Here is a 17,270-nt window from a genome sequence, read left to right as displayed (position 1 = left end):
GTGCTAGAATTAGATGGGAGGTAATTCCTCAAGGGTTGAGCAACGTGAGTCAAGGATCATGTCTTCTTTCTCTGTTGTTGTCTCCCAAGCGTTTAGCACAGTGCACTGCAAAGAGTAAGGGCTCAATAAATACCACTGATTCTTTGCCAGCTTTTAGTTTGCAACTTCCACCCCCACCTGCAGACCAAGCTGTTGCTTCCACGCAGGCCACCGTTTCATGACCGCGTCTACTGTGGAGCCCAGCCATGTTGATTTCAGTACGTACGAGAGTATATCTAATAGTAGAAGGAAGAAACTATGATGTTTGCCTAACTCTTTGCAGTGAAGACTCCCATTATCTGGGCTAGCAGGCCCAACACTAGTCCATATTATGAACAATTGAGTTTTCTACCAGCATTTGTCTATGTCCCTGACACACTTTGCTGAGATCCAGTTTGGTTCACCCGTGTCCTGGGGGTCATTAGAACCTCATCAGTCTCCCTCTGTTAACTGTAAGCACCTGAGGGCTGGGATTGTGCCTACCAACTCTGGTGTATTACACTTTCCTAAGTGCTTAGTACAGTGCTCCACACACAGTAAGCACTGAGTATATACCATTGATTGGTGAATTGATCAGTGGTCATTGTCTGTGGGACCCCTTATCTGAGCAGCAGGAACTCCACCATGTGTTGTGCAGAGTATGATGGTTTGATGTAGTTGGTCAGCATCTGGTAGTGTGAGCATACAAGTCCTGACATGTTACTACAAAACTTTCAAGTGTGCCCTGCCTCCTTGTAATCTGAATTTGTAACTGAGAACAGCCATTTTCATTCAGTCATTCAGTCATTCAATCGTATTTATTGAGCGCTTACTGTGTGCAGAGCACTGTACTAAGCGCTTGGGAAGTAGGTGAGCTCTCAGTAGGGCCTTGAAGGGAGGAAGAGAGCTAGCTTGGCGGATGTGTGGAGGGAAGGCATTCCAGGCCAGGGGGATGACGTGGGCAGGGGGTCGACGGCAGGACAGGCGAGAACGAGGCACGGTGAGGAGATTAGCGGCAGAGGAGCAGAGGGTGCGGGCTGGGCTGGAGAAGGAGAAAAGGGAGGTGAGGTAGGAGGGGGCAAGGTGATGGACAGCCTTGAAGCCGAGGGTGAGGAGTTTTTGCCTGATGCGTAGGTTCATTGGTAGCCACTGGAGATTTTTGAGGAGGAGAGTAACATGCCCAGAGCGTTTCTGGACAAAGACAATCCGGGCAGCGGCATGAAGTATGGATTGAAATGGGGAGAAACAGGACGATGGGAGATCGGAGAGGAGGCTGATACAGTAATCCAGACGGGATAGGATGAGAGCTTGAACGAGCAGGGTAGCGGTTTGAATGGAGAGGAAAGGGCGGATCTTGGCATTGTTGCGGAGGTGAGACCGGCAGGTTTTGGTGATGGCTCGGATGTGAAGGGTGAACAAGAGAGTGGAGTCGAGGATGACACCAAGGTTGCGGGCTTGTGAGATGGGAAGGATGGTAGTGCCATCAACAGTGATGGGAAAGTCAGGGAGAGGGCAGGGTTTGGGAGGGAAGACAAGGAGTTCTCCCTTCCAGAGCTCGGCTCTGCCCCTGCAACTTAGTTATAGAGAGCTGTTTTCAGTTGGAAGTAACCTGGGTTGAGGGGAGTAAATGTGGGTGAAACACTGAATTAGCCAGGAGCCAAAAAAGAACCTTGGGCCTGTCTGTCTGTCCAGGCAGTACTCTTAAATGCAGCTAGGGATGGCTTTTCCAAGAGGACTGTATCCAAAAATGAGGAAAGGGACCTGGGAGGTGACCATGTCTGGTGTCTGCTCCCAGTTGTCTTCTGGACTTATCATAGCTTAAGAGTTGAAGAAGCTTTCTCAGGTAGCACCTGGCTCCCCTCTCCCCAGGGTCCAACTCGAGACCCCTTACCCTTGAAATCTGTTCTGGTCCTGTCACCAGTGACTCTTAACCCTCACGTTACATCCCCCTAAACATAGGAGTGGGAGAAGCCTCTAGCATGAGGAGCCTCCAAATCTTCAAGTCCCATTAAGATTACGTCATTGTCCTGATGGTCAATTCATTGGACTTTGTTCCAAGTTGCATTTCTTTGGTTCTGTGGCCCCTATGTTTTTATTTAACTTGGCTCCTTTTTTGATCCAGCTCACTGGGTAAATGTAATTGTTTTCACTATGATATTTTGATAAGGCTAGTTGATTTTGGGGGTGTGTATTTGTGCACAAACATGACATGTATCTGTGCATCTACACCAGCTTTCAGCCTAAAATACAAGCTGTGAATATCATTCACTGATACTCGGAAGTTGTTGCTGAGTAACTGGATTCTAATTCTAAAGCTGGAAGATGAGAAGGGCCTTTGCTCTCTGTAAATGGGCAATAGAAAAGCTGATTATCCCATTTAATTGGGGCCAAGGCTAGTTTGGATTATTGAAAGCTAAGCTTTTCAAACACCTTTTTCGATTATGGGAATTAGTCCTGTTTCAGGTAACTAATGTTCAGATAATTGGTTTTCTGCTAGATTTTCTTCCTCTGGTGTGCCACAGCTAATATGGTAGGAGTCAGGGAGATGGTTTCCTGGAACCTGGTATTGTGCCTATCCCTGTTCAGCCATGGTCGGGGCCAAGGGCCAGAGGATCTGGATGGTGACACTATTGGCCTTTCAATGGATAAGACTAATATTTTTCAAAGAACACTGGGGAAAAGTGAGAGATTACTGAAGCCCCCAAATACTATTAAGTTGTCATGACTCCCTTCTGGGCCAGATGATGGTCCATTTCATGTATGTGCCATATTCTACATGGACCTTCTGAATTAATCATGGGCCGCTTTCTTCCCCCTAGATGATGGGAAGAGATTTAATTCTTTTTCAGGAATGTTGAGACTTACTTGAATGGACAGTGTTTGTTCCACTGCAATGCCTGTGCTTTTCCCAAAGGCATGGACTTGTTAAATAAATCTTGAACATTTTCAGTATTGGGTCCCAAAGAGGGTTGGTCTTCATAACACGAGTGAATTGAGTGAATTGTAAGGCTCTTTAAATCTTGTAAAATGGAAGTCATTGAGTAGTGAGGCTCTCTTAGCAATGAATCCTTCCTCAGGCTTTTCACAAATGGATTGTATTTACACTGCCTCTTCCTATTGTTGGAGTGTAGGGGTGATTAATCAGGCTGTTGGAAGAACTATAGTGGGAAAAGCTGTAGGAGTGAATGCATTTTTCTTATTCCAAATCCAAATAGGACATTTCCAGCCATTGTTTCCAGTGAGAAGGGGGAATCCACAAGTGGTCAAAGATTATTGGTCCTTTGTTAATGGGGAATACATGGGTAAAGGATGACAGGGATAGGTGCAGGAAGACTCTGTAAGGGTCAAATAGATAATAATAATAATAATTTTGGTATTAAGCGCTTGCTATGTGCAAAGCACTGTTCTAAGCGCTGCGGAGGTTACAAGGTGATCAGTGCCCCACAGGGGGCTCACAGTCTTAATCCCCATTTTACAGATGAGGTAACAGAGGCACAAAGAAGTTAAGTGACTTGCCCAAAGTCACACAGCTGACAACAGGCAGAGCGGGATTAGAACCCATGACCTCTGACTCCAAAGCCTGTGCTCTTTCCACTGAGCCACGCTGCTTCCTGCTTTATTAATTTATATTAATGAATACATTAATATAGATAAGAGATTGGTTGATGTGAGTTGTGAGTGAAGGGCAAAGAGCTTCATGCAGAATTTCATGGAGGCAAGTGGAAAAAAAAATCCACAGATAAGGTGGGAACAACTAGATGATGGATGAGGTTGCTTCTCTAGAGGTCTACCAGGTGATAAAGATTTGTTAGACCATAAACTCCTCTAGAGCAGGGATCCTATCTATTAACTATTGTACTCTCCGAAGTGATTAGTGCAGTGCTCTGTACAAGGTAAGCGCTCTAGTGCCGGTGACTAAAATGGCTGTTTTTGGTATAATTCAAGAAAACGAACAGCTGAGCAACAGCTCAGAGAGCAGCATGGCCAAGTGGAAAGAGCACAGGCCTGAGAGTCAGAGGGCCTGGGTTTTAATCCTGGCTCCACCACATACCTGCTGTGTTGCCTTGTTAACTTTTCTGTTCCCTCATCTGCAAAATGGGGATTCAATGCCTGTTCTCCCATGTGGGACTTGATTATCTTACATCTACCCTAGTGCTTAGCATAGTGCTTGGCACATAGTAAACAGTTAACAGATACCAGTTATTATTGACATTTTGGTGGTTTTGCAGCCTTGGACAGCACCACCACTCAGCTGGTGTCGTATCTACTTACCAGTGGGTTTTTTTTTTTTTGGCATCAAATAAACAGGATTTAGTTGAGGGGTTTTTTTTTCTTTTGTTTTAACGTGTTTCCTGGGGCTTTACCTTCTCATCTAGGTACTGCATTTCTGCAATGGATGGTGATGTATCCTGTAGGAAACTGAAATACAGCCTCTTGTAATGATGTAAATTTCCATCTAGCCATGTTTTGCCAAAAGCAAAGAGCTTTAGAGAACCAGGTGCCAACAAGCTTGCATCCTTTAATATCCGGTTTGCCCCTGGTCCCAATATACTGCTGATTAGGCATTAGAACAGCGGTCACAAGTTACATCCTGTATTAGCCCATGAATTCTGGAGAGCAGTGGCCAGGATGGACTATTAATACACTAATCATTGTGAAGTGTGGCTTTTTTTCCTCCTATGGTTGCCGAGCTAGGATGAAAGATGTAAAAGCCTTTAGGCATTCCTTAAAAAGATCCCACTTTTCCCAAGTAATTAGTTTAAAACCATGGAACAGAGAGAGAAAAGGCGGTTGGGCAGTGAATCAGAGACATTCGGCAAGTCACTTAACTTCTCTGTGCCTCAGTTACCTCATCTGTAAAATGGGGATTAAAACTGTGAGCCCCCCGGGGACAACCTGATCACCTTGTAACCTCTCCAGCGCTTAGAACAGTGCTTTGCACATAGTAAGCGCTTAATAAATGCCATTAAAAATATATATTGGAAATTTGGGTGTCTTTTAAGTATTGCCACAGATGATTTGATATGCCTTGGGAGTGGGTTAGTGTCCCCTTCTCCCTCCCCCACCCCCTTTTTTTTTCAATGTACATAACTATGTGCCAGACACTGTATTAAGCGCTGGGATACATACACCTCCTCCAGGAGGCCTTCCCAGCCTGAGCCCCTTCCTTCCTCTCCCCCTCGTCCCCCTCTCCATCCCCCCCATCCTACCTCCTTCCCTTCCCCACAGCACCTGTATATATATTTGTACATATTTATTACTCTATTTTATTTGTACATATCTGTTCTATTTATTTTATTTTGTTAGTATGTTTGGTTTTGTTCTTTGTCTCCCCCTTTTAGACTGTGAGCCCACTGTTGGGTAGGGACTGTCTCTATATGTTGCCAATTTGGACTTCCCAAGCGCTTGGTACAGTGCTCTGCACACAGCGCTCAATAAATACGATTGATGATGATGATGATGATGATGATGATACAGGGTGACTGGGTTGGACACAGTCCCTGCCCCATATAGGCCTACAGTCTTAATCCCCATTTTGCAGATGAGGTAATTGAGGCACAGAGAATTGAAGTGACCTGCCCAAGGTCACACAGCAGACAGGTGGCAGAGCTGAGATTAAAACTCAGGTCTTCTGACTCCCGGGCCTGTGCCCTTTCAACTAGGATATGCTGCTGCTCAACAGCGGGATCTCCATCCTCAAATGCCCAGACATTGGGAGCATCTGGCTAGAAGCTCAGCTGCCTTGCTGAGTTCCTAGCCATTGGTCTTGACCTGTGCCTTGGCTTAATGAGTTTTCTAAACCATCTGGGGGAAAAAAATAGGACAATAAGTGAGAAGGAAATGAGTTTAAAGCTTTGGGAGGAGGAAGAGGATGTCCCCTGCACGTAGAACAGTGCTCGACACAAAGTAGCACTTAAGAAATACCATCATTATTGTGTGCTCTGATCCAAGAGAACGGTAGTGGCACGTAGTATGCACTTAAATCCCACAATTATTGCTGGGGGACAGCGAGCAGGTTTAGTTGACTAGAGCATTGGAGAGAATAATAATAATGATATTTGTTGAGCGCTTACTATGTGCCAAGCACTGTTGTAAACACTGAAGCAGAGGGTGTAGCGCGAGTTGGTGACTGGGAATGAGGAACCACTTCTGTTAGTCTCGGAGGCCCAAGTTGCAGTTTTGGATTTGGTGTAAGCAGCAGCCGGAAGCCCCTGAAGACTTCTGAGCAGTAGAGTGGCCTGTCCAGATTGAAGATTATTCTGGATTTGGAGGAGGGGGAGAGGCAACAAGAGAAATGGGTAGACTGTTGTATTTCAGGGGCAGGGATTTTCGGTTCAGAACTGTTACCATGGCTGTGGGAATGAAGAGAAAAAGGCGCATCTAGGAAATGTTGATGTTAATGGGCCTGTTGACCGAACGGAGGGAACAGCGGATGAGTCAAAGATGATGCCAGCATGAGACACTGAGGAAGTAGTCATGGAAAAGCTAGGCAGTCCTGCAGGTTTTAGACAAGGTCAGTGTGTACACACGTCCTGGAAACGGGACTAACGGCAGCCCTAGAGCAGTGGTGAGAGCTGGATTGGAAATGGAGGTGTGGGTGGGATGTACACACTGAAGTCGTCATTGAAGCCATGGGAAATAGCACTCCCCAAGAAACAGTTTTGTAAAATGTGTTATAGTGGTGAATGTACTCTTTAAGTGGAGTTTTTTTTTCTCCAAGAGATGCCATCTACCGGTAGTATTTATTGAGCACGTACTGTGTGCAGACCTCTGAGCTGAGTGCTTGGGAGATCTCTGCCCTGAAGGAGTTAATAACAGATCTTACGGCATAATGAGAAGGAGCATGGCATAGTGGATAGAGCACATGCCTGAGAGTCAGAAAGTCATGGGTTCTAATCCCAACTCTGCCATTTGTCTGCTGTGTGACCTGGAGAACATCACTTCTCTTCTCTGTGCCTGTTACCTCGTCTGTAAAATAGGGATTGAGATTGTGAGCCCCACGTGGGACAGGGTCTGTGTTCAGCTCGATTTGCTTGTATTTGTATCCTCCCCAGCGCTAAGTACAGTGCCTGGCACATAGTAAGTGCTTTACAAATACCATTATTATTATTACCATTATTTCAGAGAGGGGAAGCAGCAGGTATAAGGATATGTACATAAGTAACATGGGGCTGGGATGGGGTGGGTATCTACATGCTTCAGGGGTACAGACCCAAGTATTTAGGTGATACAGTAAGAGGTAGGATTGGTGGGGATACAAGTGGTTAGTCATGGAAGTCTTCATGGAGTAGATGGGAGTTTAAGAGGGCTTTGAAGAGGGGGAGAGTAGCAAACAAGGGGTCAAGCTTCAAACATTACCAGAGTGCAGGGAGCAAATTTTCATAATGAACCCAGTTGTTTGTGCCCTGTGGTGCCAGGCAACAGGCCCTGTGCTCTGCACACAGTAAGCGCTCAGTAAATACGATTGATTGATTGATTTCTCCATCGAGGCAAGAGCCTGTTGGAATGACCGGTTTTCCGAACACAGGCCAGGGTGTGGGGCTTGTGGTTCCTTCCCAGCCAGGAGAGCAGCCTGAGGGGGAACCAGGAACAGGAGTAGGAGCCAGGCCTGGCCAAGCAGTAAGAGCCTTGCTGTAATTAAAAGACCTCCTCAGTAATGGAAAGAGAATTTCTGCCTGCCTGAAAACCCGCTGCTGCCCTGGAGTGACTGATTGACCATCTTCAGCAGGGGTGAGGAAGCTGGGGGCAGTTGAAGAGTGGGAAAAAAATGGTCTTGCATTGTTCCCTCTCAGCTGGAATAAGGCTGCGCTATGTGAAGTGAGATTAAGCCCTTCTTAATGATCGCAGATTGCTGCACAGGCTAGGTGGAATTGCTTTGATTTTTTTTTGTGCCTAGAGTCATTCATTCATTCATTCAGTCGTATTTATTGAGCGCTTACTGTGTGCAGAACACTGTACAAAGCGCTTGGGAAAACCAAGTTGGCAACATATAGAGACAGTCCCTACCCAACATTGGGCTCACAGTGTCGAAGGGGAAGGACACACCCAGCACAACTTAAGCTCTGAATGATGGTATTTATTAAGCGCTTACTATGTGTCAAGCACTTGTCTAAGCACAAGCTAATCAGAGTAGGTACAGTCCCTGTCTCTCAGGGGGTTTACAGTCTCAATCCCCATTTTCCAGATGAGGTAACTGATGCACAGAGCAGTGAAGTGACTTGCCCAAGATCACACAGGTCCTTATGGCTGCTGTAATAAAAAGGGGATCAGTGTTTCCCTCCCCTTTTTCTCTCCACCTTCAATCAATCAGTGGTATTTATTGAGCACTTATTGTGTGCAGAGCACTGTACTAAGCAGCTTGGGAGAATACAATATATCAAAGTTAGTAGACATGTTCCCTGCCAACAAAGAACTTACAGTTTAGATAGGGAGATAAACACTAAAATAAATAAGAATGTGTACCTAAAGAGCTGTGGGGCTGAGGGCTGTCCTTCCTCTTTCTCCTTCACTCCAGCGAGGGTATCCATTCATTCATTCAATTGTATTTACTGAGCGCTTACTGTGTGCAGATCACTATACTAAGCGCTTGGGAAGTACAAGTTGGCAACATATAGAGATGGTCCCTACCCAACAATGGGCTCACAGTCTAGACGGGCCAAGTATCCCAGGAGTGTTGGGAGCAATGGGTCTGGGAACTAGATCCCTGGATGTAACAGTAAGCAGTCCTCTTTATCCCAGCTTTCAGGAGTGTTTTTCCCGAAATTGGGTGCCCTCTCAACGCGGGAGGACAGCTCTGAGAAAGGTCAAAACCAGGGAGTATTGGAAGGGGTCTTTTCATTCCTTGGCGGTCCTGGGCATGAAAGGAGTTTGGAAATTTTTACTCCTGTATTTTAGAACACAGCATGAGCGATTTTATGTGGAAGGCTTGTTGTAAAATTAAGAGTTTTAATTCCATCAGCTGTCAAGTTCTATTTTGGTAGTCGATTCCAGCAAAAATAATGTAGATGGTCATCATAACTGCAAATAAGCAACTCCTAACAGACATCTTAAAACATCCAGGCCGTCTGGTGTTGAAAAAGCAACAAAATAGTGCCTTTATTTGCCGGTTTCTTCCATTGGGAGGCAGAGAGGCAACAGTTCTGCTCACCCACAGCACTAGAAGGTGGTTTGGGTGTGTGGGTTTTTCATCCGCAGTCTCCATTAGGAGAGAGAAAATTTCTACTTTCTCATTGGTCAATTTACTTGGCAAAAACTTCCTTTTTTCAGGAGATTGTCAACCCATCTGCCTGAGCAGCGAAGGGTCCTTCAGCACCTCTTCAATCTTTGGCTTGTAAGGCAGGGTGACAGCAGGTTGGCAGGCGGGCCTGCTGTCTTAGGTTTTCTAGCCTGCAGTTTGCTGCCCAAGAAGTTAAACCAAAGCCTTCCTCCTTGCACAGTGTGGTCCTGTTTTAGGCCTGCCTTTACATGGGGGAAAGATCATCCCTCTAGACTGTAAATTCACTGTGGGCAGGGAACGTGTCTGCCAACTCGGGTAAATTCTATGCTCCCAAGTGCTTAGTACAGTGCTCTGCACACAGTAAGCACTCAAGAAATATGATTGATTGGGGCACTGGGCGAATTTGGGTACATTTCTGCTGTAGTTAGTGATTCTAGAAGCAGCGTGATAGAGTGACTAGAGCATGTGCCTGGAAGGCAGAAGGTCAGGGGTTCTAATCCCAGCTTTGCCGCAAGCCTGTTGAGTGATCTTAGGTAAGTCATTTCTCTGTGCGCCAGTGGCCTGTCTAGAAGCCGTGTGACTGTGAAGGGTTTTTAATTGGAGGTACAATGTTCCCTGTTTGGTGGGGGTGTGTGGGGGTGTGTGTGTACACACACAAGCTTTGCAAAGATTATGAAGGTGTTAATCCTTGGGGCACAGATGAAAATTCAGCATCCTTGAGGGCAAGGGTTTTTCATTGTGTGTATGATTGCACACTGACTAATTTTCCACCAAATTAGTACTCATTTGCAGATCCTTTTCCAAGGCACAGGTTGGCACATGCAGAGCTGCTTTCACTCAGGCACCTGCTATTACCCTGAGCCGGTTTCCTTACCAGCCCCAACCAAGACGCAGAGAATGTCTTTGAGGATGTCAGTGGGTGGAGAGGTGGAAATTGATTTTTTTTTTCTTTTTCTTTCTCTCTTTGTTTTCCTTCGTCTTCGGTGGAGGTGGCCTTATATGTACATTCTTCGGAAGTGGTAGTTCACACCTATTGGCCAGGCCAAGTTTGGGTAACTAATGGTGAATGAGATTCAACTTCTGACACATCCCATCACCCTGCATAGTTTCACAGTATCAAGATGACACCTGTCCACATGTTTTGTTTTGTTATCTGTCTCCCCCTTCTAGACTGTGAGCCCGTTGTTGGGTAGGGACTGTCTCTATATGTTGCCAACTTGTACTTCCCAAGCGCTTAGTACAGTGCTCTGCACACAGTAAGCGCTCAATAAATACGATTGAGTGAATGAATGAAAGGCACAAACTTGCTTCCAGCGCGGTCTCATGCCTGGCTTTGTGCGAGTGCACATGGACTGTGTCTAACCTGATTAGCTCGTATTTATCCCAGCACTTAGTACAGTGCTTGGTCCATAGGAAACTCTTGACAAGTACCATTTAAAAAAAGAAAAAGATGGGGTTGCCAGAATGAAGGATCAGCACTTTGAAGGGGCAGTTTACTGCACACAGTAAGCGCTCAATAAGTATGATTGAATGAATGATTGACTCTAGATGAGTTGACCCCAAGTGTAATTTGGTTAACGTCATTTCTGGGACTATTCCACCTCCTTTTTCTACTTAATTGTCCATCGCAGGTAAAGGATTTCTGCTAAGACGACTGAGGTGAGTGTCTGTCTTGGAGGTATTTTAACCTCCGTAGTACATTAGCACTGTCTCTCAGAATTAGTGTAGGTGAATCCTAATTTGAAGATGGTTCTTGAGTTAGGGCTTGATTGGGTTGGAAATGGCTCTACCAACTCTGTATGGCACTCTCTACTGTCTTGGAGGTATTTTAACCTCCGTAGTACATTAGCACTGTCTCTCAGAATCAGTGTAGGGGAATCCTAATTTGACGATTGTTCTTGGGTTAGGACTTGGGTGGGAAATGGGTCTACCAACTCTGTATGACACTCTCTAGGCCACTTCATACAGCATTTTGCACATAGGAGGCAGTCAATAAACACCATTGATTGGCTAATATCAGTTCTTATTGAGTGCTTACGTGTGCAGTGCTCTGTACTAAGTGCTTGAGAGAGTACACTACAACAGAGTCAGTAGACATGTTCCCTGACCACAAGGAGCTTACAGCCTAGAGTGGGAGGCAAACGTTAAAATATATTACTGATATGTACGTAAGTGTTTAGGGCTGAGGATGGGGTATCTCCCCACCCTATTTTCCCACCACAATTGTCACTTGGTCACTTCCAGGTCACCTAAACATTTGGGTACTCAGCCTTCCCCCACCCTGGCCCTTAAGTACATATTGTTGTTGTTTCTCCACTGTCTATAATTGTTTTAGTATCTGTCTCCACTGCTAGATTGAAAGGTCATAGAGGGCAGAATCGTGCCTACTGACTCCAGTGTACGCTTCCCCAATGCTTAGGGCAAGTGCCTTGCACAGAATAAAGGCTCAATACATAGGGAAAGCATAGTATTAAGTGTTAGGGTGCACATGGTAAATATAGAAGTCATGTTTCCTGCCCTTCAGTAGCTTACACTCCAATGGGAAAAACTGACAGATATAGTATTCCTAAAATGGGAACAAGCAGGAGAACGTATTCAACTCTTCCGTTTACAAAAATAAGCAGAAATCGTCCAAGTGAAAGATATAAATCAATACAAGTACTGAGAGAGATTGGGCAGAGAGCGAGAGGCTGTGTGGTAAGGCTATATAGCGTGCCTCGTGGTTTTTAGGAGGGCTTCCCATCAGTGATGCCTACTATAATAATAATGATAGCATTTATTAAGCGCTTACTATGTGCAAAGCTCTGTTCTAAGCGCTGGAGAGGTTACAAGGTGATCAGGTTGTCCCATGCGGGGCTCACAGTCTTAATCCCCATTTTACAGATGAGGTAACTGAGGCACAGGGAAGTTGAGTGACATGCCCAAAGTCACACGGCTGACAATTGGCGGAGCCAGGATTTGGACCCGTGACCTCTGACTCCAAAGCCCGTGCCCTTTCCACTGAGCCACACTGCGCTGCTTAAGCACTTGGGAAAATATATAATAGAAGCCAAAGACCTGGGCCCAGCCCTCATTGGATCTCACAGCTAATGGAAGAGGAGCGGGATAAAGCCCATTTTGGTGGTGCAGAGCTCAATAAGTTGGGAAAGGAGACCTCAAAATGAGTTTCAGGCCAACTGTAGATTCCACTGTGAAGGATTCTTATTTTCACGTGATTGCCAAGATCTGCAGGAATTTAGAACAGTGGTGACTTTGAAAGCTCTCATCTGGTCAGTAAAGTAGGTGATTTTGTGTGTGTGTGTGTGTGTGCAGAGCTTAAAAAATGGTTTACATAGTTTTGCCCAAAGCATCCTCACCCTCTCTCCTTATCCTCCTCTTCCCTCCTCAGTTAAAACCCCTGTGCCCTAAAGGAGTGGGATTCCCACCCTGGAAACTCAGAGTTATGCTTGATCCAGTGCTAAGACAGGTTTTAGTTTAAAGCTTTGGCACTTCCCCTCTCTTCTTTTCCCACCAGTCCCAAGCAGGGCTCCTGCCAGTCATTCCGGCAGGCAGTTGGAGTAGCGCACAGCCTCCTGGTTCTGGTCAGAGGCTGGCCAGTGATTTCTAGTTTCCTCCAGTCTTTTAGTACAGAGAGTTGAGCGGCAATTCCATCACCAAATTTCGGGTCATTGGAGGAGCAGTGCCTGGTGTATTTAGAAATCCTAAGGGCTTCTTTTGTTGAAAATTGAGCTGCCTAACCAAGGAGTAATGACTGTGGACTTGCACGTTTGGGCGGCTTTAGGCCATGAAGCTCTCCGTGTGTCAACTGATTTTTGAGAGAGAGAATTGAGTAGCTTGTCAAGGATAGGTTACTCGATGCCCAAGCTAGTAGGGAGTTGATTTGCAAGAACCTAAGGGATAATCAAGTCAAGACCGTGGAAAGTTGGCTGCCGAAGGAAAAAGACATGGGCCTTTTAGAGATCATTGTGAGCATCCTTCTGCTTGGCTGTTTCCTATCTGGACAATCAGAATTTCAGCAACACTTCCCCCCGCTTCCTTATCCATCCTTCCACCACCACTCCACCACCATGCACACCCCAAACCCCTCCAACCCAACTCTTTCCAGAACTCAGCGTGGCTCATTGGAAAGAGCATGGGCTTAGGAGCCGGAGGTCATGGGTTCAAATCCCGGCTCCGCCGCTTGTCAGCTGTGTGACTTTGGGCAAGTCACTTCTGTGTGCCTCAGTTATCTCATCTGTAAATTGGGGATTAAGATTGTGAGCCCCACATGGGACAACCTGATCACCTTGTATCCTCCCCAGCGCTTAGAACAGTGCTTTGCACATAGTAAGCGCTTAACAAATACCAAAGTTATTATTATTATTATGATAGGAAGGCGTGAAAAAATACCAAGTCCAGGGAGGGACAGGAGTGATCTGTGCCCTCAGCGTTCCAAGTAGTAACCTTTGGGCATGAGAATTTCCCATTCCAGGACAACAGAGAGCTTCATCTTTGGTCCCTGTGTCTTGGTCGGGGCACCTTTCGACTGAAGCATCAGAGGCGCCGTGGCCTCACCGAAGTGGATAGCAGGAGGCCTCGGGGATCAGATCTCCAGTCGAGGTTCTCGTTGCTGCCTCGGGGAGTAAACAAAGCAATTGTTCCAAGGCTCCGGTGAGCGATCGAGGCCGGAAGTGGGCTAACTCAATCCCGGTAGCCCAGTGCCTCGGGAGAACCCTGCTCTCTCTCGGCCAGGATAAACAGGAGATTTTGGGACGCCGCACCAGGATACAGCCACTGGGAATATGTGGTACTTGAGAGCTGATGCCAATATGTGAGGAGTGCATGGGGGAGAAAAAGAGAAATCTGGCAGAGCCAATTCCTGTTTTATATTCTCTCTCTCTCTCTCAGACAGCTACAGACAGTTCTTCTAATTCCTCTCAAAAGAGGGAGCAGCCCACCCGGGCCCTGGCCTCCCCCCCAGCCTGTGAACAACGCAGGATTTACACACTGGGGCGGATCCATGACCAATACTGCCCCGAACACTACCAGCTTGAACAAGTGAGTAGCTTGCCCCTGGGGGTGTTTGTTTCTTGGGAGGGGGTAGGTTGGCTCTGTTCCACCGGGCTCCCTTCTCCTCATCCCCCTGCCCCCCTCCTGCCTTCCCCAGCTCCTTGTTCCACGGAACGTGGAAACAAGAGCTTGGGAACACGATCCAGGCGTCCCGTTGAACGAAGGGTGGCTGAAAGTCCCGGCCCTGACGCGGGCAGAAATCAGAGCTCAGAGGGGAGCTTTTTCAGATTAGGCCGGTGGTCATTCCGCTGGCCTCTTGGGGCTGCCTGGTGGGGGGAGATGGGTGTGGCCACTCACCCCTCTTTGGGCAAAGAGCAGGCGGGTGAGTGGGTGTGGACTTTTAGACTGTGAGCCCACTGTTGGGTAGGGACTGTCTGTATATGTTGCCAATTTGTACTTCCCAAGCGCTTAGTACAGTGCTCTGCACATAGTAAGCGCTCAATAAATACGATTGATGATGTGGAGCTTGCGGGGAAGGGAGCGACCATGTTCAGGGCTTGCTGGGGGAGGAGGCGACCGAGGTTGGGCTTGCTGGGGAAAGGGGCGACGGGGTAAGGAACTGTAGTCAGGGACTGGGTGGAGCAGAGGGCTGCCCCGGGCTCCTGGCCCCAGGCACCGTGCTTGGAGCCGGCAAACAACCCCAGCTTCCCCCTCTCGCCATCGCGAACAGCCGATCCCGCGACCCTACCGGCACTTCGTCCCCGAGGACGACGACGAGATCGTGCGCATCAACCCGCGGGAGAAGATCTGGATGACAGGCTACGAGGACTATCGGCACGCGCCCACCCGGCCCAAGTTCCCGGACGCCTCGGACGACGTGGACTCGTACGTGCGCTTCGCCAAGGGCGACGGCTCCAAGCACGACTACAGCTACCCCTACGTGGACCGCTCGGACAGCGAGCGGGGCCGGGACCCCAAGGGCGGAGGCGGGGGCGGGGCCGGGGGCGCCATCAAGACCCAGCCCGGCCGCTGCAAGTGGCGGCGGCGGCGGAAGGAGGACGGGGAGCGGTCGCGCTGCGTCTACTGCCGGGACATGTTCAACCACGAGGAGAACCGGCGGGGCCACTGCCAGGACGCCCCCGACCCCGTCAGGACTTGCATCCGCCGGGCAAGCTGCATGTGGTGCGCGGACAGCATGCTCTACCACTGCATGTCCGACCCCGAGGGCGACTACACGGACCCGTGCTCCTGCGACACCAGCGATGAGAAGTTTTGCCTCCGGTGGGTGGCCCTTCTCGCCCTGTCCTTCATTGCCCCGTGCATGTGCTGCTACCTGCCCCTGCGCGCCTGCTATCACTGCGGGGTCGCCTGCGGGTGCTGCGGGGGGAAGCACAAGGCTGCGGGGTGAGGCGGGGACGCGGGTCCCCCACCTCCTCGCCTCCCCCACCCCCCGCTCTTCCTCCCCCCCACGCGGAGGTGCAGGAGTAAGTGCCGCTCTGGGTGCTTTGAGGACCCGGTTCGGGGCCTCGGACGCTCCGAGGCCACCCCGGCCCGGGACCCGTTCGGACGGCCGCCTCCCTCCTCGGCCCCCGGAAGCCACCGCGTCCCCGGAGCCCGGACCAGACGGGCCTTCGGCGGAGACTCTCGTATCTTTGATGATCCGTGATCGGGCAGAGTATCTTGTACATTTGGCTGTATTCTTTTCCCTTCCCAGGTGAAAGGAGTTTTCGATCTGAACTGGTCTTTTCTAGTGGGATGGTTTTGTTATTTGTTTGCTTCCTCCCCCCACCCCCCGCCTATCTTTAATTTCGTTTTTTGTTGTTGCTGTTGTTGTTGTTCTTTTCCGGGAAGAGAATCTCGGGACTGTTGCTCCTGTCAGGTTGGCCCTGACCGCCCGCCAGTAGCCAGCAGGCTTTGACACCTTTAGAGATGGGACCCACTGGGATCCGTTGGGAAATTTCCCACCCCAAACGTGTTTTCTGCAGCCTGTTTTTGTCCAGAAGGTGCACGAGTAGCAGACTTGAACCACACGCAGTATTGCTGTTACTGTTCTGAAGCCAAAATGGCCACGTAAGCTGCAGTTTCTATTTTCAGGCCCTCATCATTTCTTTTGGCAACCGGATTTTAAATTATTCACTGATGTGAAACATTTCCCTATTGAATGACTATGAGAAATGAGCCTCAACATGAAAAGGCCTGAGGCCTCCAACTATACGGAAGGCCCCCATCTGAGTTTTTGTGTTTTAAATGAAACTTTAATTTTGACAGCTTTACTCAATGCGTAGTTTAACACACTCATAAGATTTTTCTCATTTTAGAGTTAAACACTAACATCCGAATCGAGTTAAAATTCGGCTCATTTTGATGCACGTAGTCACAAACTCGGTAGCCACGTAAACACGGAAGTCATTACCAAAATCCACTGGGATTTTTGAGAAACACTAAAATTGTAGTGAATTTTTTTTTAAAATAAACTTTCTCTTCTCGGAATAGAGGAAATTTTGTCCCCAATTTGAGGACTTTTTTCCTTTACGTTTCTGAATCGGTTCGCCAAAACTCAATTCTGAGTTTATGTTTTAAGAAATAAGGCCATATGTAAAAACTACCCCAATGCCTAAGTGTCTTTTTCCCTCCCCGACACCCGGACTGGTCGTTTGGTGTTTACAGATGGGTTATGTTTTCAGCAGATTTGCCCTAAACGTCTTCTCTCGGTGTACAAGACTTGTAATTAGATGGAAAAGAGTATTTTTCTAATATATCACAAGGAATAGCCAAATAATTTTGTATTAAAATGAAGACAGTAGAACCGTTAGCCAGAGCTAGCATAGTACAATCAGAATACCTTTGAGGCAGCTAGGGATTGGCTTGTCAAGGCCTGCACTGCTGTTCCTGCCATAATTTCTTTCTGCAGTCAATTAATTGCCAGTCAGAGCATGGCCTTCTCTTCCCCTCTTTTAGCACATGGACGTCATCTTGAAGACAAACTTTTTTTTTCTTTTGCAGAAGGTCTCGGAGAAGTTCTTGCCACATTCTTAATAATACAAGA

The 17,270-nt window shown here is 47.6% G+C and overlaps 1 protein-coding gene across 1 annotated transcript in view; it reads left to right on the top strand.

Annotated features, from left to right (window-relative positions):
• SPRED2 (sprouty related EVH1 domain containing 2) overlaps positions 1-15,710 on the top strand; it is a 103,487-nt gene extending 87,777 nt beyond the window's left edge. The window contains exons 5-6 of the mRNA XM_038751599.1: positions 14,123-14,272; positions 14,955-15,710. Of these exons, the coding sequence (XP_038607527.1) occupies positions 14,123-14,272; positions 14,955-15,632 (828 nt within the window). The 3' untranslated portion in view covers positions 15,633-15,710. The remainder of the gene's footprint in view (positions 1-14,122; positions 14,273-14,954) is intronic.
• The last annotated feature ends 1,560 nt before the right edge of the window (positions 15,711-17,270 follow it).

This window comes from Tachyglossus aculeatus, chromosome 9 (genome assembly GCF_015852505.1).
Source record: "Tachyglossus aculeatus isolate mTacAcu1 chromosome 9, mTacAcu1.pri, whole genome shotgun sequence".
Classification (NCBI taxonomy): Eukaryota; Metazoa; Chordata; class Mammalia; order Monotremata; family Tachyglossidae; genus Tachyglossus; species Tachyglossus aculeatus.
Note: the sequence above shows the minus strand (reverse complement) of the source record. Positions and strands in the feature narration are given on the sequence as shown.